The sequence below is a fragment of the Leptonychotes weddellii genome, chromosome 4, assembly GCF_054177405.1.
Source record: "Leptonychotes weddellii isolate Sample4059 chromosome 4, ASM5417740v2, whole genome shotgun sequence".
NCBI lineage: Eukaryota > Metazoa > Chordata > Mammalia > Carnivora > Phocidae > Leptonychotes > Leptonychotes weddellii.
Genome location: NC_138372.1, coordinates 18235614 through 18258439, shown reverse-complemented (window position 1 = coordinate 18258439; position 22826 = coordinate 18235614). Strand labels below are relative to the sequence as shown.

General features: G+C 53.7%; 3 protein-coding genes across 14 annotated transcripts in view; 1 reads left to right on the top strand and 2 right to left on the bottom strand.

Moving 5' to 3' along the window:
- Positions 1-7988, top strand: part of UBXN11 (UBX domain protein 11) — a 21949-nt gene extending 13961 nt beyond the window's left edge. For 6 of the 8 annotated variants that reach the window (XM_031017429.2, XM_031017427.2, XM_031017428.2 and 3 more), the window contains 7 exons: positions 4169-4383; positions 4673-4750; positions 5679-5796; positions 5929-6032; positions 7435-7508; positions 7583-7723; positions 7804-7988. In XM_031017429.2, the coding sequence (XP_030873289.1) occupies positions 4169-4383; positions 4673-4750; positions 5679-5796; positions 5929-6032; positions 7435-7508; positions 7583-7723; positions 7804-7972 (899 nt within the window). In that variant the 3' untranslated portion in view covers positions 7973-7988. Of the gene's footprint in view, positions 1-4168; positions 4384-4672; positions 4751-5678; positions 5797-5928; positions 6033-7434; positions 7509-7574; positions 7724-7803 lie in introns of all 8 variants that reach the window. The other 2 variants (XR_014144744.1, XM_081817796.1) reach the window with 2 other exon arrangements.
- A 692-nt stretch (positions 7989-8680) lies between these two features.
- Positions 8681-10217, bottom strand: SH3BGRL3 (SH3 domain binding glutamate rich protein like 3). Its single transcript, XM_006746631.3, has 3 exons — positions 10053-10217; positions 9226-9393; positions 8681-9102 (listed from the first exon to the last, which is right to left on the bottom strand). Exons 1-3 carry the CDS (start codon positions 10098-10100, stop codon positions 9037-9039), a joined length of 282 nt encoding a protein of 93 aa, XP_006746694.1. The 5' UTR covers positions 10101-10217; the 3' UTR covers positions 8681-9036.
- Positions 10218-11395: 1178 nt separating this feature from the next.
- The window catches only part of CEP85 (centrosomal protein 85), a 26726-nt gene continuing 15295 nt past the window's right edge, over positions 11396-22826 (bottom strand). For all 5 annotated transcript variants that reach the window (XM_081817792.1, XM_081817794.1, XM_081817795.1 and 2 more), the window contains 7 exons: positions 20028-20180; positions 19650-19801; positions 18415-18529; positions 17461-17511; positions 14922-15029; positions 13543-13768; positions 11396-13098 (listed from right to left, as the gene is read on the bottom strand). In XM_081817792.1, the coding sequence (XP_081673918.1) occupies positions 12938-13098; positions 13543-13768; positions 14922-15029; positions 17461-17511; positions 18415-18529; positions 19650-19801; positions 20028-20180 (966 nt within the window). In that variant the 3' untranslated portion in view covers positions 11396-12937. The remainder of the gene's footprint in view (positions 13099-13542; positions 13769-14921; positions 15030-17460; positions 17512-18414; positions 18530-19649; positions 19802-20027; positions 20181-22826) is intronic.

Genomic DNA, 22826 nt, shown 5'->3' with positions numbered 1-22826 from the left:
GCCCCACCCTCCCCACCAGTTAACTGAGCATTAAATAGGATGCCAGGTGCTTCAGGGTATGCGGAGACTTGAAAAGGACAGTCCTGCTCTGGTGCACCCCATTGCCAGGTGTTGAGCCTCAAGACTGAGAGGACTGAGAGCTCCTTGCTCCCCCTTCATTAACCCCTCTGAGCTCCCCACTCTCACTCATCTCCGTCCTCTCTGAGCTCCTCCTCCCCCTTCCCTGCCCCCTGTGAACTCTTCCTCCTCCTCCCCATCCCCTCTGAGCTCCTCCTCCCCCTCATCCCTGCCTGCTCTGAACTCCTTGCTCCCTGTTCCCTGAGCTCCTCCCCCTCATCCCTGTCCCCTCTGAGTTCCTCCCCCATCCCTGTCCCCTCTGAGCTCCTCCTCCTCATCCGTGTCCCCTCTGAGCTCCTCCCCCTCATCCATGTCCCCTGAGCTCCTCCCCCTCATCCCTGTCCCCTCTGAGCTCCTCCCCCATCCCTGTCCCCTCTGAGCTCCTCCTCCTCATCCCTGTCCCCTCTGAGCTCCGTGTCCTCATCCGTGAAATGAGGAGTTGGCGTGTTGATGCCCAGGCCACTGAGAGCATCGAATGCCATAGTGCACGTGGAGGTTCTTGCAGGCCACTGATGGTGGATGAACGATGACTGAGCCGGGCTTGCTTAGCCCCTGTCAGGCTGCAGAGTGCCTAGCACATGTGCAGGATCGGTGGGGTTACCTGGGTGTCCAGGCCTGGACAGTCCAGCATGCTGGGACAACCCTGTGCACAGGACGAGGTGGCGATGGGTGGCACGATACTCATCCACGGGGGCCAGAGAATTGGCCGTGACCCTGGCAGTGACCAGACTCTCAGGGCCTGATTTCTTTCCACCAGCTCCGCCGAGGAGCAGGATGAATGTAGGTCCCCAGAGCAGGGCCAGGCATGCGGACGTGTGGAGATAGCCAGTCTGTTTCCTGTCCGGCCTTTGCATGAGGTGTGGGGACAGGCGTGCTGGGGCCCCAGGGCACCAGCTTGGTATTCACAGCCGCAGGTGGCCCTTCGGCGGGTGTGAGGAGCCAGCCCAGAGCAGGCCTACCACCCAGCTGCCGAGAGTGGCCGGGTCTGGCCCTCGTCTGGGCTCCGCGGCCTCCACGGCGGTACCTAACCCCGTGTCATTGTCGCTGCTGTCACCCTGTCTCCTTCACTCGAGTACGAGCTTGAGGAAGGCAGGACTCTGGGTGTGGGCACAGCCATGATTGTCAGGGCCCAGCGGGGCTCGGACGCTCCGGACATACTAGTGCGCTGGAGGGAGGGAGGAATGGATCCAGTATGTGCTTCTTGAGCACCGATTCTGGGCCAGGCCCAGGGCTGGATGTTCTAGCCTACATTCAAGGAGTGCGCACTGTGGTTGGAAAGACAGGCAACCAGGAAGGAACAACAGCCTGGGATTAGTGCCGCGCTCCGGAGTGGGCCCGAGGGCTCTAGCTCAGGACGCCGAGTCTCTGGGACAGGGGCTCCCGGCAAGGCCTCTCAGAGGAGGTGGTGGGTGAGCACCCTGTGCCGGTGGTGAGCGAGAGGGTGGGGTGTTATTGACAACTGCCACCGTCTGCCAGGCACTTCCTCTGAGCGTCACAGCCACCTGTGAAGTGGGGACTTTTGTTGTCCTCATTTTATAGAAGAGGAAGTCAAGGCCCAGAGAGGTTGGCCCACTTAGCCAGGATCACAAAGCTTGGAAGCAGTAGCCCTGGGAGGATGGTTCCAGGGAGTGATGGAGGAAGAGGTTGATGAGAGGATGGGGAACCTGGGTTCCAGGGATTTCAGGCTTTGGGCCATGGAGCTTGGTCTTGATCTCCATGCCTCCCCAACTCCCCTTTTTAATAAACTCATGGGCGCTCAAAGTCGGATGAGACCTCAGAGATGATTTCTCCCCGCACCACACCCCAGGGACCCCAGGGAGCAGTGTCCAAAGGACCAACATCGAGAGGCAGCCTGTGTGGTCTCCGAGAATAAAGGCATGGGGTCACCTGGGCCCCGAAAGCTGCATGACCAGGAGCATGTCGCCTTCCAAGGCCCCATCTCCTCATCTCTAAAACGGGAGCGCTAATACCTGCCTCTAGGTGCCCAGCACGCAGTGAACACTCACTAAGTCGTCCTTACAGTCAGTTCCCCCCACTGGATCTTGCTGGATGGGATAAGGGTTCATACTCTCTCCCATGCCGTGGACGGGGAGCTGCAGCTCAGAGAGGAAATGCCTCAGGAGACCTCTGACCTGCCTTCTGCCATGTGACCTGGCCACAGGCCAGGCCTCTGTGGCACACTCCCCGCTCTGTGGTGCTGATGCCGGGCTTCCTGCCTTATTCTCAGGCCTGGTTTGCCCGGAGCTGCGCTTCTGTCTCCTGGGCCCCTGGTCTCCCTGCAGGCCACTGCCCCAGGCCCACCCCGCGTGACTTCTCAACGCCTTAGCCCCACTAGCTGAGATCCTCCAGGGCTGACTTTGTCAGCAAACTTTTTTCCCTCTAGCTGCTTCTTGGCATCCTCCCTGGGCTTCCACCTGCCCCTTCCACTGTCCACCACCCCATGTCCTTCAGCTCCCTGGAAAAGCCTTGGCTGCAGGATGCAGCCGGCTTGGCAGTCAGTGTATCCAAGTGGTCCCGGGGCAGCGTGGTGCGGTCTCTGGGGGCCCAGTCATCTGACCCTTATAGGCCTCGCTTTTCCTGTCTGTAAGAACATAGGGATAGGGGCAGGAGTTCCATGAGACGAGTTTTTCTGTTGTTATTTTTACGTTTACCAGTGTGTTCTGAATGTAGTTCATTGTTGAAGAGAAAAGTGGCTTGATATTGTTCTGACTCACACCAGGGATGCCCAGGATGTTCTTTCAGTTTTTCCTGGGCATCTCAGGACCTCCAGGGGACCCCAGGAGGAGGTGGGGGGCAGGTGCCGCCCCTACAACCTAGCAGATGTAGGGGAGGGAAGTGTCCAGCTGGGGCCTTGAGCAGCCACAAAGGCAACAGGAAACCACGCCACCCGCGTCTACTTCCTCGGCACAGCCACCACCCCTCCAGAGCCACTGCCGCTGCGAGGAGAGGAATTGGGCCCCCAGAGTCCTGACCCACATCCTGCCACAGCTTGGCCGTCCTGGTGCAAACAGGAGGTCTTGTAGGGTTACGCCCCAGGGCAGGACTTACTTGGGAGCCAGGTGCCTTCAAGGACCGACGACGGGCCCCGGCCTGTCCCCCTCCAGCATCGCACCCGCTCTGCTGCCTTTCTGTTCCGGCGTCTGTCGTAGCCGTCCCCGCCGCCCCCCGAAGCTTAGGCACACCTGTGTGTGCAACACATTTTTCAGGAGGCCAAAGTGTCTGTCAGCTTCTCAAAGGGGTGTGTGACCCAGAATTAGCTGCACAGGCCAAGGCCCGCTGCATATCTGTTCCGTCCAGCAGCTGTCCCAACAGCCCCCCCCCCCCGGCCCAACAGCCGTGTGTCCCTGCCTCAACCTCCCCTTCCTGATGGTGCGGGCGGGTGGGAGAAGCAGACTCAAGAGTCAGCCCCTCTAATTTGCCAAGTGACCTGGGGCAGCTCATTTTTCATCTCTGTGGACCTGTTTCCTCATGTGTAAAATGGAGATGAGTGACTCCCGCGTCATAGCCTCTGGGTTGGCCCGAGGTCCGCTTGTGCCAGGTAGAGTTGGTGACGATAACGCACTGGACAGAGTGCGTGCTCCGAGCTGGCCCTCTCCCGGTCACCGTCCCCGGCCCTTGTGGGGGGCGCTGTGGTGCACAGCATTACATGACCAAGGTCACACAGGTGGAAGCTGAGGAGCTGGGGTTTGAACCCAGACAGACGATCCAGAGCTGACACAGGCCGAGCTCCGCTAGGAGCAGCCATTAGCCTTCTGTAACCCGTGGTTTCCTCATCCGAAGAACGGGGGTGATCACAGCCCCGATGGCAAAGGGGTTGGTATGAGGAGAGTGGCACAGTAGGTATTAGGGCCCTAGCACAAGGTGAATGTTCAGTACAAGATAGCTGTTAGGTGGCGGCAGCTGTCCTTCTGCCCCCGCCCCCGGCCTGGTGGCCGCTTTCAGAGATGCCAAGGCCACTGCTTAGCGTGGACGCCGGGGGCCATGGAAGTCGGGGCTGCTGGGGCACAGCTGCCAGGAAGAGAGGCTCATGGGTGTTTATCCTCCTTGCCAGGGGACTCACTGGCGCCCCCCAAGGTGGACTTTGACAGGCTGCTGGCCGGCCTGAAGGATCTCAGTGAGCTGGTGGTAGACGGTGACACCCAGGTGACACGAATGCCCGGTGGAGCGCGGCTCCGCGTCCTTGAGCCCATCCCACTGAAGCTCTATCGGAATGGCCTCGTGATGTTCGATGGGCCCTTCCGACCCTTCCATGACCCCTCCACACAGGTAGGAGTGGTGGGGAGGGGGGGACAGGCCGCTCTGGTGGCCTGGCCCGCCCTCACTCACCATTAGCTGGAGATGGGGGGCAGCTCAACCCACCCTCCACAGGTACCCAAGCCCACGTGCAACTTGCAGAGCGCACCCCCAACCCCGCCCACGTCCTGGGGCCCTGAAAATGCCCAGAGCGTGACCCCCTGGGTAAAGCCAGGGGCAGGGCCCGCCGGCCAGGCAGGAAGCGGGGCAGGAGGCACCGCACGGGTCCAGCCGGGCCTCACTCGTCCAATCCCTGCCACAGCGCTGCCTCCGAGACATTCTGGATGGCTTCTTCCCCTCAGAGCTCCAGCGGCTGTACCCCGATGGGGTCCCCTTTAAGGTGATGGGCTGCTCCTCAAACCACCCTGTGTGAGGAGCTCGGAGCGGGTGGGAAGGCATCCCCGGTCTGAGGTGGGAAGCCACTACCCCCCCTGCGGGAGCCCCAGGCTGGTGACGTCTGGGAGGAGGGTGAGCCTCAGCCAGGCTGCGGCGGGAGCAGGGAGGCTGCAGGGGCCACAGCCGCTCAGTTAGCCAGGGCGGCGGCTCGAGGCTCCGCAGCCGGCAGTGCCCCCTGCTGGCGCCCTAGAGGCACTGCCCTCCCCATCCAGGACACCTTGCCGGCCTGGGGTCCCCGAGGTTCTCTGCACAAGTGGCCTGGCTTGCCCCAGAGGCTCCTGAAGCCGTCTGATGGGTGTGGAAGGCAGTGCTATGGGGGGCACATGTTGGGACTAAAGGACAGGGCATGAGCCAGCCCCCTGCTGCCAGGGGTGGGTCAGGGTGAGATGAGGGCTGCGGTGGCGGGAGCTCGTGAGCAGCATCCCCGAGGTGGTGCGTCAGACCACAGCCGGGGTACGCGAGGGAGTGTGCGCCGCCACCACCTGGGCTTGGAAAACCGTGTGAGTCATGATCGGGGGTGTCTGAGGCAGTCCATGCCCTCGCCTAACACCCTGGTCCTTGCTCCCTGGCTGGCTCCTGAGAGGGGCTGTCTGGGGAGGATGTCAGGACAGCGGCTCCACCTGGCATGGCGAGGGGTGTTACAGGAGCCGGGCCCAGCTGGGGGACAGTAGCATGAACTGCAGCTCTCCGGCCCTCTTGGGGGCCTCAGTTTCTTTATCTGTAAAATGGGGATTACATCAGACTGTCCCTTGAGCCTATTCCTGGTGGGGGGGGGGGGGGCACGAGGAGGCCTCTGTTTGGGCCAGCAAGTGTGGGGTGGAGCCCAGGGCTGAAGGTCTAGGCCCACCGCTGTCGCCCTTCCTTCTTGCCAGGTGAGTGATTTGCGCAATCAGGTCTACCCAGAGAACGGGCTGGACCCGTTCCCAGGTGAGGGCCGCGTGGTGGGCCAACAGAGGATTCACAAGCCGCTGGACAGGATGGAGCGCCCAGGTGAGCTTGGCCCTGAGGCTGAGCCAGGTGGTGGGGGCACCGTGCAGGACAGGCTCCGGGTGGCCTCCTCCACCCATCACCCATCACTCACAGTCCCTCCCCAGGCCAAGGCTCCCAATGCACTCCTTGCAGGCTCCAGGATGACTGCTGAGAAGTTTCTGAACAGGCTTCCCAAATTTGTGATCCGGAAAGGCGAGGTGATTGATATCCGGGGACCCATCCGGGACACCTTGCAGGTGAGGCCAGCCCTAGCTCCCCCAGCCTTCTTGGGTTCCCTGGCCCAACCTACCAGAGCAGTAGCTTGTCTGGAGACTCAGGCTCAAGGGGCTGCTGAGGAGGGCCTGGATGGAGAGATGAGGCTCTCAGGGGAGTTCCGCCATCTCCTGAAAACAATCTGGGGAGGGCTCTGGGCTGGCACCCAGAGAGGGGCTGGGTTGGCAACCATGTGGCTGTAAGAGGGGGAAAGTCGAGGGCGCCTGGGTGGCTCAGTTGGTTGAGCGATTGCCTTCGGCTCAGGTCATGATCCTGGAGTCCCGGGATCGAGTCCCACATCGGGCTCCCTGCTCGGCGGGGAGTCTGCTTCTCCCTCTGACCCTCTCATGCTCTCTCTGTCTCATTCTCTCTCTCAAATAAATAAATAAAATCTTAAAAAAAAAAAAAAAAAGGGGGAAAGTCGGAGTCTAGGCCAGGGGTGAGCCCAAGGCCTGGGCCACCTCCTTGAGGTCCAGACCAGAATACCCAATTCAGTCCTGGATCCCCCTGCCTCGCCCTTAGAACACATCATCCTCCCTCCTCCCTCCCCATCCTGCTGCTCCTCCCCCATCTCCACCTGTGAAAGGTACCAAACCTCAGTCTCCTACCACTCTGCCTCCTTCACTCCACATTGCCAAGTCTGTCTGATCTGTCCATCTCTAGCACTCCTCCCGAATCAGTCTCTTCTCTCTGTTCCCACTGCCCACCATCCTAGACTTGGCCCCAGATGGCTGTCTCAGACACCTGCAGTAGCTTCTCGCTGGCCTGCCACCCCCACTCCTGCCTTGCCAACTGCCCTCCCCCAGCAGTCTCTGTGCTTCTGTAAAATATAAATTGAATCTGGGTCTTCCCTGTTGAAACCCTCCAGTGGTTCTTGGGTAAGGCCAAGCTCTTATCCTGGCGCTCAAGGCCCACCATCCCTTGTTGGTCCTCTTCCCATATCTAACCTTTTCTTTCTTCCAGTCCAACCTGATTCTCAGCTTCAGCCACGTGAACTGCCAACACTATTTCAAATGTACCATCTCCCAGAGAAGGTTCCCCTGACCAGGGGTTCTTTCCCTTGCCCCCATTCCATTTCTAGGGACTCCTCATCCTTAGTCACAGCTCAGGTGTCATTTCCCCTGGGAAGCCTTCCCTGACCCATGCTGGGTTAGGCCTCCAGCCCAGTCATTGTGTGGGGTTCTCTCTCCCCCACTACCCTAAGGGACCTTAAGGCTTCTTAGAGGAACGATGGGGCTGCCTCCCAAAGCTTCCCTTCCATTTCCTCCCCCTTTGGCTCACTGGTCTCATCCATCCTTGGTTAGGGAGAAGTCCCCTCTCAGGGTTGGGGGCAGGGTGTCTCTGGCAGGGCCCAGGGCTCTGTCTCCTTTCACTGATGCCTTCCAGAACTGCTGCCCATTGCCTGCCCGGATCCAGGAGATCGTGGTGGAGACACCAGCCTTGGCTGCTGAGAGGGAGAGGTGAGGGCATAGTGAAGAGGTGAGTCCCTTGGGGTTGGGCCGCCAGGGGGCACTGATGGCCTCTAGGCCCACAGGAGCCAAGAGTCACCCGAGTCAACGGCGCCCCTGCTCTCCATGCTACGCATCAAGTCTGAGAATGGTGAGCAGGCTTTCCTGCTGATGATGCGGCCTGAGGACACTGTTGGTGATGTTCGCACCCTGCTCGCACAGGCCAGGTGGGCACGGGGTGGGGCTGGCAGCTACAGGGGGTCTCTGGCCCCAGGACCCCGCCTGATCCGTTCTGCCCGGTCCTCAGGGCTGTGGACGCCACCACCTTCGAGATCATCAGTACATTTCCACCCACGGTCTACCACGACGACACGGTCACACTGCAGGCCGCGGGCCTGGTGCCCAATGCAGCGCTGCTGCTTCGGGCGAGTCGGGCCCCACCGCCTGCTCCAGGACCTGGCCCCTACTCCAAATAAAGCGCCCGCTCCCACACAGGCTGCTCCGCGAGGCTCTCTTGGCGGGGCAGCCCAGCTGGACGCCAGGGAAGGCCAGGGGCCCAGCTGGGCCAGGGAGGGGGCGGTGCCGACCCGCCCCCTCTGTAACTCGAGCCCCAGCTGGCGGCCCTGGCTGCTGGGTCTTTGTCCTTTAGGTTCCTCTTTCTCCCCACAAGGGCTGAACAGATCCAGTGGAGGGAAGGCGGGCTCCAGCCCAGCCTCAGCTGGTGTGGAAGAACCTCCTGTGCAAGTGTGCCCCTGATAGGCACAGAACCACAGCACATGGGGACACTTCCTCAACTTTCTGCACAAAGCCACTGTCCCCAAACTGGCAGAACTGCAGCTGTGAACCCACTGCCATGACACACACTTTGAGCCAGTCTGCTGAAACACGGGCAGGCGGCCACATGGCCTGGACACATCACTGACTGGCATACAGATGTGCCAGACTCACCAAGCCGGGCGTGTCAGGACACTATCACATGCGTGTGCATCAGGAGGTGACCCACCCACACTGTTTCCAAAAACGCAGGTCCGCACAGTAATGCACGTGCCAGACATACACCCACAGACGTACACAATCACACACACAGTTGCCACGCCGAAGACCGCTCAACCGACCTGCCCACAGGAGCAGAGCCTCAGCACAAGCAAGGGCCCAGGCCCAGGTCATATCAAACAGACACGGCATCAATGGAATGGGACATTTAATTGTCTCTAGGGTGCTCCCAGGACGGGGAATGCGGGGCCTTTGGCAGAGCCCTGGCTAATGGAACCAACAAAGGCACCCATCAGCCAGTGCCAGGCAGGGTGGCAGCCTCAGGGCCTGGCTGAGGACAGCCCGCACCTGGGCTGTTGCTTAAGACAATTTCTGAAACTAGTGGGTAAGGAATGTTGCCTTTGAACAGAGGAGAGGGGAGAAGGGGCTTGGGTTGCGGGGGGAGCGATTCCAAGGTCAGAAGGTTAGGAATAACAGGGAGTTGGTCCTAAGGTCCTTCCTGGCCGGGCGGTGGCTGGGGGGAACGTGGTGGCGGAGTCCAGTGGGCTCAAGCCAGCTTCAGGAACTCCTGCAGCGTGTTTTGTTCCACAGCCTCCACGAAGAGCTCATAGTCCTAGGGGGGGGGGGAGGGGAGAGATGGTCACCTGAGTGCTGGTGTTTTGTCTCAGGTCTGACTCTGACTTCTGACTCAGAAGTCCTCCTACACTTCCCCACTCCCAACCCCCGGGGCCCATACCCCACAGTACTGGTCCCCGTTGACAATCTGGGGTGGGGTGGCCTTGGGGTTGCCCGCCAAGGTTCGCATCTCATCCCGCAGGGCGTTGTCCTGGGAGATGTCCACTAGCTGGTACTGGATGCGCTTCCCATCCAGGATGCGGGTCACCTCGCTCTGCTGGGACTTGATCTGGGGGTAGAGGGCGGGCAGGGGTTAGTGAGCAGGCTGGAGGATTCATGGGGGAACCCTGGGCAGAAAGAAAGGGGCTGTGGCCAGTGGTTTTTGTCCCCCTCCACACCCTGGGCCAGCGTTCTGGCCACTAGGGAGTTAGGAGAATGAGTCAGGCTTGCGGTGGTGCAGGATGAGAGGGACCACCATGCGGAGGGGAGTCAGAACGAAGAAGGGAAGTGGGATAAAGTTTGGGGGTGGGGGGAGAACCAGGAGCTCAGCGAGGGGAAGGCAGGGCAGGCTTGAGTGGAAGCTGGTAAGGGGCCACCCCCGCCCAGGTACACACAAAGTGGAGGGGAGGAAGGGCACGATCAGGACCGGCTCGGAATGGTAGTGGGGTTGCAGAGAGTGCGTGTCTGAGCGACGGGATGGGCGTGGGCAGCTTGTGCTGGGGCTGCGAAGGATCCAGGATGCCCAAAGGAGGGGTTTGAGCCTCGGAGCCCACCTTGGGATCCGACCCGGGAGGCCGAGCCCCGCATCTCGTCGCCCTTCCCCCCCCTGCCCCGTCCCGCCCCCGCCCTTGGGGTGGTGGGGGTGGGTCTCGGGCGCCGGGCCGTAGCGCCCAGACACCGCCGCCCGCGCTCTCCCCCGACCCCAGCGCGGCCCGGGCGTGCACTCACTTCACGGGAGCCGGTGACCGACGTGCTGTAGACGCGCAGGCCGCTCATGCTGTGGCTGGACTGGCGAGCCGACAGGCGGACGGACGGCTGTAGCGGCAGCTGCACGGCCTGGAGACGCCGCCGCCGCGCTCGGGAGCGGTTTCCTTCCTGCTCAGCCCGCGAGTCACCGCTCTCGGGACCAATGGGCGGCGCGGGCAGGCGAGCGGCCGGGGCGGAGCCTGCGCGACCCCGCCCTGCGCACCGCTGGCCCCCGCCCCTCCCCCCTCAGAGGCCGGGCGCGCGGAAGACCCCAGCGCCGCGCGAGGCCGCCCCCTTCGGCCCCTCCCAGATCTGGGGCTCAGTATGAGGCTGGGGAGGGGCCTGGGTGGCCGCAAAGGCCAGGGAGAGCAGGGGTGACGGTGTGGAAAGGCCGCCTCCTTAGCCTCCCCCCGGGGTTTGCTGCACCCAGCTACCCACCCCTGGTGCCACGATTCAGAGCTTTGAAGGCTTGGGCTGTTTGAAACCTACAGTTCGTTGGCTAGGGAACCTCACTCCAAGGGACCCCTTCCTACAGCCCCCCAGGTGACCCTCACACCTGGCTAACCCCTTGGCACACCAAAGCAGGGCAGCCCCTGCGGGATTTCCCCAAAAGTTCCTCTCCACTCAGGCAGGTTGAGACAAGGAAGGGTGGTGGCCAGAGACAGGGCCACACCCTCAAGGCACCAGATGGAGACCAAGGTAAGAGGCTGCTAGCTCTAGAAGGGTGGAGGCAGAGCCTGGCCCACCCTTGTTAAAGATCCACAGATGGTCTTAGGGTGGCCCTAGCTCAACCTCAATCCCAGATGGCATTCTAAAGCTGCTCCTGCTCCCAGAAAAAATCTAGGGGGTTCAGAGGGAGTGGACTCTAACAACCAGCCCAAATTTGGAGGCGTGGCTGTCTGTCTGGGGTTGGACATGACTCCCCTCACAAGTCCTCCCCAGGTCCAGGGTCCAGTAGCAGCCCAGGAAGAGAACCCCAGCTCCCTAAGGCAAACAGTGCCCTGCTTGGCTCCTGAGAAGCCACTTCCTCACAGCAACCTAGCGGCAGCTACTTCCTCTCAGAGGATTACTGAAACTCTTTCCAATGAGACTTGCTCAATGACTCAGGGCCGCTTCACCCAACAGAAAGTGGTGTGGGAAGAGGTATTTATCCCCACAGAGAACAGAGGAGCGGAAGTGGTAGAAATACAGACGTGAGGCTGGACCTGCCAAAGGTCCCTCCTTGCTGCCATCTGGGGAACTTGGCTAAACACCCAGGCTTTGGCTCCAACAAGCCAAAATGAGGGGTGGAGTAAGGGATGGTGATGATGGTGATGGAAAACTGAGGAGTTTGTTAACTATTTTATTTTGTAATCAAAATAGGCAATACAAACCAGTTGACATAACAAGGATTCATATAAATAACTGCTTATAAACTTTGAGGAAAAATACCCATGAGCATGGTGGCTGGGCTCCCAACACAGGGTGGAGACCAACCAGGCAGCTCTGCTTTTAGGAGGCAGGAAGGAGCCCAGAGGCTGAGGGGATGGCTGGGTGGGGCTGTTCTGAATGGAAGGGATACATCACTCAAAAAGACACAAAATTGTAAAAACACTTAGTCTCATTCAGACCCAAGAGTGAGGTTCAGGACACTTCTCTGACGGCTCAAAACTTACCAACAAACTCATAGTGGCTGGCTCCTGAACTGCTCAGTGCTCCTGCATACCCTTACAAGGCCCTGGCTTGGCCTCCCTCCAGATCTAGCGGAGGCCTGGGGCCAGCCCAACAACCAGATACAAACAATTGTGTTTGAGATGCTCCCTAAATGAGGAGGCAAGAGAAACCAGAAAGCATAGGGTCCAAAGGCCCCAAACAAAACCCAGCAAATAAGGAAAGCTATACCTTAGAGCCAAACTATACTGGGTACTCTGAACTCTCAAGAAGCCCCAGAGCAAGAAAGGGAAAGGACCTGCCCCCAAACAAAAGAGAGGCACAAGTCAGGGCTGGATGCCATCCCTTAGCCCCAGGAGGAGGTGGTGAGCAGCCTGGCAGTTGCCCTGTGGTATTCTTGGGGAAAATCCTGCCCAAATCCAGAACCATAAAGAAAAGTTTACAAGGGGGCTACCTGACTGGCCTGAGAAGAAAAGAGAAGGGAGCTGTGCTAATCATGTGGCCAGGGCCCCGAGGGACAGGGCAACTGGAGAGTGGGCCATCCTGTAAAATGGCATGACAGCACAGATGGGGCAGGCTTGGATATAATCCTTAGGCCAATCCTAGTGGGTACTTTGCTTATAAACAGATCACCCTGAGGCGTCTGTGAGAACAAGAGCCCTGAGGAAGCAGCAGTGGGACCAGGCCTAAGAATACCCAAGAAAGCCAGCTCAGATCCCAGGCAGGCTGGCCTCTTGGCCTGAGAATTCTCACATGGCCATCGTGTCTGGTACTCAGCCTTTCCAGGCCTTCTACTGAACTCTGGGCATCAGCAGGACCAAGGTATGGAGTGGGAATGAATGTGGATCCAACCAAGAGGATGGAAAAGGGAATTGAGCAGCCTGTTTACCTCTGACATCAGCCTGGGGCTGGAAAGGTCTGTGAGGACTTATCAGTCAACCTGCAGAAGTTAATTAGTAACTCACCCTCAAAGGGTAAATCAGGATGACAGGACAAATGCAATCCAACAAGGCAAAGCCAATGTGGGACAGGGCAGGCACAGTTCCTTAATCAGCCCTTGGCCCCAGATGCAGGTTCTTAACCCCTTCCACCCCTTCTCTCTGGGAATAGCAGCAGACAGGAGGCAAGAGATTGTCAGGGCAGGACCTGCCAGACTGGGCGTTCAGCAGAGCAGATCTTCCCTGGGGGAGCAGAGCGTGTGCCACCCCCAGCATTCCTCACTGTGTGACACAGTTTTCTCCCATATCCTGGGCATATCTGTCTGACATGGTGGTCCTTAAGTCCTCGATGTCACGGCGCAGCTGTTGAACCTCTTCTAGTTTCCTCTTGATCACATCCGGCTTCTGCAAATCCAGCTGAGTCCCCGGGTGCTGTGCAGCTGAGTAGGAGAGCATTTTGAGAAAATGTTAGTGAGTCACTTAGGAGATGCTTTCATGTGGAGGGGGCAGGATGGATAAGTAGGCTCTTTAAGGCCCATGATCTGGGGACATAGCACGTTGCTTTGTTTGTTTTAAGTAGGCTACATGCCCAGCACGGAGCCCAATGCAGAGCTTGAATGCACGACCCTGACTGAGATCAAGACCTGAGCTGAAAACTTGCTGCCTTAGGACCATTTTCTGTTCGTCCTGCATTCAGGTACCCATAAGGATGCCTGTTTCCAAAGCAGATTTACTGTCTACCTTGCTAAACACATAAACTCCCAGGGGGCAGTGACCAGGCCTACAAAGCCTTGTTCACACAAGTAAGGATGGGAAAGCTGGGTGGGGTGACAAGAGAACGAGAACCACCCTCTCCTGGGTCCCAGACTGGCCTGAGAACTCACAGTGAATGCCCAGGAGCAGGGAGAGATTGGGGTCATGGCCCTGGGCCCTCTGGGTCACAATACTACAGACAGCCTGCAGATCTTGAAGGCAACTGGCCAACTCCTGGTGCAGCTCAAATGCCAGCTGGGCTGTGTCTGGTGAAGATGGGGACCCTGGTTGGGCCTGGCGCAGGTGTTCCTGGAGTGTCAGATTCTTCTCAATCAGGTCCTGGTTCTGCACTGAAAGCTGAGCAGACAGATGGGCAAACACATTAACCCAGGGAAGCCTGACATACCTGTGTGTGGTTATATATGAATCATAGGTGATATCACGCCACCCCCCCCCCCCCGCCCCCGCCGCAACCCCTACCACCAGGCTTAGTACTCCCCCCACTCTCAATATTGGGCCTAAATTCTCCTGCAGGTAGATGGGGCCCGTAGGGTTCCAGCACTGGAGAGGAAACCACTCCCCAGCAGACTCTGAGTCATCAGCCTGCAGGTTTCTGTTCAGGAACCAGAGATAATACTCCCGCCCCTCGGAACTCTATCTGAAGCCAGTCCCTCGGCCAACTCTGTTAACCAGGCTATTAGAGAAGGCTTAACGTGAACTGTGAAATCTGAGGAGACACTGGTTTCAATCTCTCCCTGCCACCCTGACAAAAGTGGCCACGAGCCAGCCTCATCAGTGTGTGTCAGAGGAATAAAGGGGGCAAGAAAGACAATGCACAATACAGCTAGCGGCCGGCCACTGGGTGGGGGGCTGGAGAACTAGGAACCTGGAGAACACAGTGCTAGAATGTGTCCTGCCTGTCTTTTCACACTTTCACCTCAGTGGTGTCAGGCTTCTCCTACAAAGACCGGCTACTCAGGTATGTCTGTGTCTCCTTCCCTCCCTTCCCTCTCCCTGAACAGCTCAACCCATTCTCCCCTTCCTACCTCAATTCCAATTTAAAGACACTGAATACTTGCTTCTCCAGTCCCTGCCCGTTCACCCACACTGGCCCATGTGACAATCCCAGCTCTGAGAGACTCCTTCCTAGGTCAGTGAACTTGGTCGCCCCTTGATGACTGCTCTGTTTATTACACGAGGACCACCAAGCTCTCAGTCTTCTTGAACCCTTCCTCCCCAGCCCCACAAACCTGTGGCTACAGAAGACAAAGGGAGAGAGACTGACTTCTCACATCCAAAAAGCATTCCTGGGTAATTATGGCCACTCTAAGATGGGCTTAGGACCTTTAATAAAAAGGATGGTGCAATGTCCCTTCCCATTCTTCTGCCAAAAAAGCTCAGCAGGGATCTCTCAAACATGAGGGCTCTTGTGGCAGTAGGGATGGGGAGGGTTCACAGAACAATCAGGTTTGTGGAGGCAGTACCGAGAAGCCCAGCTAATGCCACTCACCTCCTTCACGGCTGTACGCAGCTGCTGCAGAGCTGTCTCCCTCCGCTGGGCCTCCTCTTTCAGGGCCTGGCTTGTTCCTTCTTCCTGAGCCACTTCTTGCTCTAGGCTCTGAAGGGTACGATTACACATGAGTAACAAATCTGGTTCAGACCGCATCACCTTTGGCCTGGACTACATAGTAAAGCCCCACCCCACCACACACTGCTAAGAGATTACCTTAGGACAGCCCTCATCTGCTACTTCCCTTTGACACGCTCCTATAAGTCACTGACCATGTACCCACTAGAGGCCAGCTTCTCGGCAGGGCATTTCAGGCCAGTTTGGCCCTTACCTACTTTTCTAGCCATATCTCTTCTTATCTTCCACACAGCCTCCACTCCAGTCTCACCAAATGACTGAACAGTCCTCATTCCCAAAGGCCCCAGCTCCAGTGCTGTTGCGTACCCCCCTTCCCCTGTGCCCAGGCTACTCTTCGGCTCTGCCTGTCACCCGGGAATCCTTCAAGGCCCACCTGAGCCTTCCTCAATCCGCAAATCAGATCCTATTAATCGTACTCTCGCCCTGCTACTCACACTTCCGTCATGGTTCATGAATACATTTGTTGGCTGTGCACATGACTCCCCCCTCCATTAACTTTCTTGAGAGCAGGGAATGTCCAGTCAGTTGAGTTCAGTATTTATTGAGCACTTACTGTGACACGCACTGAGGATACTGACAATACCGAACAATACCTGTCTTTGAGGAGCTCACAGCCAAAGCCCTTGAGAACACTGTATATTAAATGCTTCTGACAGAGATAAAAGGTAGGATAGCACTCCCACAGGCACCTAATCTAGTTAGGAGGGAGGGAAGGAAAAAAAGTGTGTGTGTGTGTGTGTGTGTGTGTGTGTAGGGAGGGAGGGGAAAAAAGTGTGTGTGTGTAGGGATGGTCAGGGAGAGGGAGGTATTTATGTTTGCTATTTTTTGCCTCTCATCCTATTCATTCCAATCCCTTCCCCCAAATTTGAAATTTATTTGAATCAAGTATTTAACAATTTTCTGAATTTTCCATTTTGTATTAATAAAAAAATGTAACTTCCAAAAGAGAACATCTCATCACCATGAAATACACTAGGTGACCATTGTGAATCTACCCGATTCCAGCAAATGCACCTGATACTTTAATTTGCCTGAGGAGTTTCATCATGGGTAAATGTACCACTTAAATGTTGGGCTTTTTCAACCTTTGTGGAACCTGTGGGTTCCAGGAAATGTATCTGAGATCCATTAAAAACTCTACCAAGAATCTGGGATTTTAGATGGGTATAAACACTCACTAGGCTTGACTATCCTTACAGGACTTGAAATAGGGGAACTAGACAGACACAGCCTGACCCACATGATATGGCAAAGGCAGAACTGCAGCTTTGAGCTGTTCTCAGAGTGAGTGCATTTCACTTGTTTTGGTGTGAAAACTCTTTTGGAGTCCAAAGACAACCTGAGTGAACCTGTTTTGCTTAGGATTTCTTGGAGAACCCAATTAAGGAAACCCACCCCCCCACACACACACTCTGGCCCAAAATAGAAACCAGGAGTCTTTAATTTTTCCTTATTCTTTAACTCCCTACATCTTGTCAGTCACTGATTCCTCTCAATTTTACCTCCAAAAATTCACTTAAATCTGTTCCCTCACATCTCTTCCTTGCTATGCTGCCTTATGCCAGGTTCCTTCATCATCTCTCACAGAATTTCTGTAGTAGTCCACCAGCCTCCGGCCTTGCCTCTCTCCAAATGCCACTCTTCTTTCCACACTCAAGCCTGAGTTGCAAATCTAACCACATCACTCCCAAATTAAATTCTATAGTAGATGCCCATGGGGCGCCTGGGTAGCTCAGTCAGTTAAGCATCTGGCTCTTGATTTCAGCTCAGAGCATTGATCTCAGGGTCCTGGGATTGAGCCCCACATCAGGCTCCACACTCAGCGGGGAGTCTGCTTGAGATTCTCTCTCCCCCCTCCCTTGCCCCTCCCCCTGCTTGCGAGTGCTTTCTCTCCAAAATAAATCTTTATAGTAGATTCCCATCACCTATCAAAAGAATAAAAGCAAACTTAGTTGGAGTTAGCCCAGTTTCTACACACCACCTTACTTCGACAATATCAGACTGCTTGCAGCTCTGTGTGCAAACTCTGCTGTTTCATGCCTCCATGTTCCTACCAGTGCTATTCCTTCTATCTGGAATTCCAAAAGCAACCTATCCAGCTCTTCTTTGCCTGGCTAACTCTTCCTCCTCCTTCCAGGCTCATGATCTCCAGAAACCCTTCCTTAACCTCCGCTGTTCTCACTGACTCTTCTATGCTCCCCCAAAGTAACATGGACGTTGCTCTCACAATACTGTGCTGAAACCCCTTCCCAACAAGATTGTAGGCTAGAAGCATTGATTGGGTCTCATTCTTGCTATACTCCCAACAACTGGGCAAACTGTATGACACAGAATAAGAGTTGGCTGAATTCTAGAGATGCCGTCAAGCCCTGCCTACCGTATCACAAGGACACCAGCTCACCTGTACTTGTAAACGCAGCTGATCCATCTTCTGCTGTTGCTTCTCCACAACCTGAAAGGCAAAGTTATCAAGGAAGCCTATAAGCACAGGCTGACAGTGAGGTCAGAGGGCAAGAAGCTACACAAGGATCTGTGGTCTGGCTATTAGACCCACTGGCTATAGCCAATCAACAGTGAAACCAGGGTGAAAACAATTAGCTCTACGTACAGAAATGTAATCCAGACTCCCTATCCTAGCTAACTAGCTTCACACTTCTGTATTCAACTCACAAAGAGGTTTAAACAGGAATGCAGTGTGGACCTATGACCACTACTGGGGGAACCCACCCTGATGACTGTGGGCCAGTGGAATAAACTTTATACATAACCAGTTTACATTTTGGTTTAGTAAAGGACATGACTAAAAATTCAATTTAATGAAGTCTATCCTACCCAGGGCTGTGGTAGATGCTATGATTTATAGTTTGGTCACACTGACTGTCTAAGGAGAGAAACTGAACAGGCCCAGTTTCCTGTCCTTTGAGACCTCAGGTATTCTCTGAACCATTTCTGGGTCTTCTGTTTTGCTGACTTGCCCTCAGTCTCACCAACAGGTTTGGAGACTTTCTTCTCTACTGAATTAGGGCCACCCCACTGGTTAGAACTCTGCCCAATATAAGAGGTCTGTATGGGGCCTAAGCCATGAATGAAGCGCACCAAGCTTCAGTGCACCATTTTGGAGCATCTAGTTTGGATGTTCAGAAGCATATCCTCCCCTAACTCTGCTTGCCTGTCATAAGGATAAATATCTAAAATGCAAACATTATGCAGGGGTGACTTCTCAGAAAAGGGAGGAAAGCTCTGGGTAACAGATCTTAGGTGGCCTAGGGCCAGAAATTCATGGTTCCTTCTCAGTACACAATCTTTTCTTTCCTCTCAGCCTGCCCTCTATTACAGCCTGGACACTCTCAGTCACCTTTCGGAGGGAATCACATTCTTTCTGCCAGGATTCCATTTCCACTTTTGGACCTTCTCCCTGTTGGGCTGGATCTTCTCCACTGGCCTCCTCCACACACTGCTTATCTTGCAGGCTGAAAAACAGCGGCCTCTTCAAGAATTTTGAAGTCAGACAGATGTGGCTTTGACTCCTGATTCTAGTATTTACTGTATATTTGGGGGTAAGACACTTCAGGCGCTTCCAAGCCGTAGCTGGGGATAATGTTAGGTCTTTTGTAACATAGGGTGTGCCACACACAGGCTGCCTAGTGTTAGTTCCCTTCCCTAGAGGCCAGCATCTATCTAATGTGCCACCAATTTTCTACCTGCCCAAAGCTCTTTTATATTTGTTTTGATATTTAAAAATAAACATTCATCACAGGTATTCAGATTAGAAAAGTCATACATGTATACTGCAGAAATATTGGAAAATACAAAAAAAAACTTTTTTCCTGGCACACAAAGTCTGGGGCAGAGTCAACTCTGACTCCAACCTCTCTTCTGACTCCAACCACTGGTCTCCTCCAATGGATCCCTACAATCACTTTCATCATGGTTCATCTGCTGAGATAAACAACAGGGTCACTGTGGTTGAATATGGGATGAGAAATCCAATCCATCCCATTAGAAACTGGATTTGGTTTAAGAGGCTGTTGAAACACAGCCATCACATTTTCAGAAACTGCAATTAATATGGAAGAGGTTCTCAAGACACTCTGAGAGTACATTATGGCATCCTGCTTTGTTCTTAGAACCTGTTGTGACCATCGACAGCACAATTCCTAGGGCTGAAGAGAAACAGATGTTCCTGGTAGCCTTCAGCTTACAAGGTTCAAAATGTAGATAACCCCCTTCCTCCCCAGTCCCTAACACCAGGATATGCTTTTGCAAATATACAGACAACTAATTTCCCAGTTTATAAAGTGGCTCCCTTCGTTCAACACATACATACTCAGAGATTATTATCCAGTATTATCATGCCAGGCACTGAGTTGGACCTTCCAAAGGATACAATAACAAGCCCCCACTGCAACACTACACCCTCCACTCCCCATCTCAAAGACCTATTCCTTACCCATAAGCAGCTTTCCTATTACTCACATCCCAAAGAAACGAAGCTCAGAAAAGTAAAGTGATTTGCCCAAAGTCACACAGGTAGTGAGTGGAGCACACTTAGCTCTCTACTCCTTTCCTCAATCACACTGAGATATTTACCTATGTCTAGTGGAGAATTCTGCTCCTTTCTGTCTCAGGCTTTCCAGTTGAACTTCCTTCTCTCTGCAGGCTGCCTGGGTCTCCTCCAGCAAACTCTCCAGCTCAGTCACTCTCTCCTGCAGCTCTGTACTCTTCAACTCAGAATCCTTAAGCTGAGAGACAGGATCCCATGCTTAGGTCAACAAGCCAAGGAAGACTGAGTATCTCAAAAACTTTGCAGTCCAGTTGCAAAGTTGACAGATGTGAGTCTGGACATGACTCCTTTGGGTTTTTCCTTTCGGGAAACCACAGTGTAACTGCTTATAGCAGAGACTGAGAAAGTGCCCCTGCTTGGCTACTCTCTTGCTTGCCCCAGGTACACCCAGACATTGCTGCTACCTGCTGGTTCTGCTTCTGATGGTCTTCCAGGGTGGGCAGGTCAGCCAAGTAGCGCTCCAAGGTCTCAATACGCTGCTGCTTCTCCCGGTTCTGTTCTGATTCCTTCTGACATTTCTTTTTCAAATTATTGATATGCTTATCACGACCTTTTACCTAGGGAAGGAAGTGTCAAGAATCTGTCTCCACTGACTCCTCTAGGACCTTGAACATCACATTTTTTCTGAAGTGACCATTGTTGTCTCTGCCCTTAGGGCTGTAAATGTTGTTCTATTGCAATGAAGGTAGGGAGGTGATAAAATTTTGCCATTTAAGATTAGGGCATAAACTGCAGAGTTAACACACCCGAATTTTCCAATCAAGGGTAGGGAAGAAGGGCTCCTTGGGCAGTTTTTAAAAACTGGTAGCACTTCTATATACAGGTATACCTGGGCGACACTGCAGGTTTGGTTCCAGACCACTGCAATAAAGCGAGTTACCACAATAAAGCAGGTCAAATGAATTTTCTGGTGTCCCAGTGCATGTAAAAGTTATGTTTACACTATACTGTAGTCTATGAAGTGTGTGATAGCATTATATGTAAAAACAATGTACATGTCTTTTTTTTTTTTTTTTTTTAAGATTTTATTTATTTGTCAGAGAGAGAGAGCACAAGCAGGGGGAGCGGCAGGCAGAGCAGGCAGAGGGAGAAGTAGGCTCCCTACAGAGCAAGGAGCCCAATGCGGGACTCAATCCCAGGACCCTGGGATCATGACCCGAGCTGAAGGCAGGCACTTAACTGACTGAGCCACCCAGGCAGTCCCAACAATGTACATGTCTTAATTAAAAAAATATTTTATCACTGGGGTGCCTGGGTGGCATAGTTGGCTAAGCATCCAACTCTTAGGCTCAGGTTATGATCTCAGGGCCATGAGATTGAGCCCCGAATTGGGCTCCACACTCAACATGGAGTCTGCTTAAGACTCTCTCCTTCTCCCCTCCCCCTCTCCCCGACTCTCTCTAAAAAATAAATAAATCTGAAAAAAAAACTTTAGCTGAAACATACTAATCATCATCTGAGCTTTCAGTAAGTCTTAATCACTAATCACAGATCACTATAACAGACATAATAATAATAATCAAAAAGTTTGAAATATTGCAAAAATCACCAAAATATGACACAGAGATATGAAGTGAGCAAATGCTGTTGGAAAAATGCCACCAACAGACTTGTTTGAGGCAGGGTTGCCAAAAACCTTCAATCTGTAAAAAATGCAGTATCTGAGAAACACAATAAAGTAAAGCACAATAAGACAAGGTATGCCTGTTAAAAAGAATTTGTCTGGTTTTTGTCCTGGGTTCCTGGTCTGGGAGAAAACTTCTAAACTCTTAGAATTTCCCAAATAATGATAGTGTCTTTGTTATTCATAGTGGTCTGGTCTGTCCTGGTGAGATAAGTAATGCATTCTTCCCTAAACACCACACATGATTTAAAGTTAAGCAATCACCTGGAAGGGTTAATGAGACTCTAAACTTCTTACGAAGGAGCTGTGTCCATTTTACTCATTATCATAGCCCCAGTATGATGTGCCAAGCACGATGCTTGGCACAGAGTGGGCACCAACCAAGATTTGCTGAATGGAGACTTTTTCTTCACTATTATGGTTTTTTCTTTGGCTTATGAAAAAAGGATGCTGAAGGAAGCAAGAGAAAGCAGAGACAAAGGCAGATCTACTGATGTCAAAAGGAAACACAGACCTAATTTAATCCAAAGATAAGAAAGTACTTAGCCAAAGGCTTTACTCCTGGTATAACCTGTACCCTTTCAAGCTCTAAAGCAGTGATTCTCACATTTTAATGTGCCTCAGACTCAGCTGGGAAGCTTACTGAAAATGCTGATATCTCTGAGTCTGGAATCTCCCTCATCTGATTTCTCCAGAGAATAAATCTCCAGTCTCTTATTGGGGAAATCTTTGAATTAAAAAAATGGTGGATTACCCACAGATGTTTATCTCTTCTCCCTTCCAAAGCATTTCTAAAATGACAGAAAGGAAATAAAGTACTAATTTTAAAAAGTTAATAGAGGAGGAGGCAAAAGTATATGAGATTTCAATGTATTTACAGAAGATGAAAGTAGACGGGAGATAAATTACTTAGAGAAGAGTTATAACCTGCAGTGGGAGTTACAGACAACTTGGAAAACAATGTGCCCTTCATACCGCACAAGTACCTCTGTACTTGAAGTACCAGGTACGTGTGAGGCAGGTATCAGCCACAGATCTGAAAATAGGGCACTCACTGGAAGTCTATATACAGGTTAGCTGGATACCATTTTTACCCTAGATTTCCCTAACAGGAGACTGGAAGAAATTTATTCTCTGGAGAAATCAGATGAGGGAGATTCCAAACTCAGGGATATCAGTCACAGCAGAGAGAGTGCAGCACTGGGTTGAAAGTAAGTATAAATAAAAAATCTATTTATAGAACTGTGGGACTCTAAGCCTAATCTCTTTCTCAATATTGAGGTCCTAAAGGCCAAAAGCATTCTTGTCCTCAGCCTCCCAACTAAGCAGCAGGCTGAAGATTGATTCTTTTTCTGGAGAGAGTGAGATAAGACATTCAGATACTAATATCTGAGGGCTCCCAAGTGAGAAAGCAGTCTAAATCTGACTATCCTATAATGCAGTCCACCAGGAAATTACCATGAACCCAGAGCTTCTATCCAGCTTTTAAATACTTCATTCTTAAACATGAGTGCCCATTCATTCAAGGATCACCAAGCCTCTGACGTGAAAGACACCGAAACAAAACAAAACGTTCTGG

Excerpts from the sequence above, each read along its gene's own strand:
- SH3BGRL3 (XM_006746631.3), bottom strand. The coding sequence starts at position 10,100 with ATGAGCGGCCTGCGCGTCTACAGCACGTCGGTCACCGGCTCCCGTGAA. Across the intron at positions 9,394-10,052 it reads CGGTCACCGGCTCCCGTGAA|ATCAAGTCCCAGCAGAGCGA; the intron begins GTGAGTGCACGC and ends CTCTACCCCCAG. Across the intron at positions 9,103-9,225 it reads ACGGGGACCAGTACTGTGGG|GACTATGAGCTCTTCGTGGA; the intron begins GTATGGGCCCCG and ends CCCCCCCCCTAG.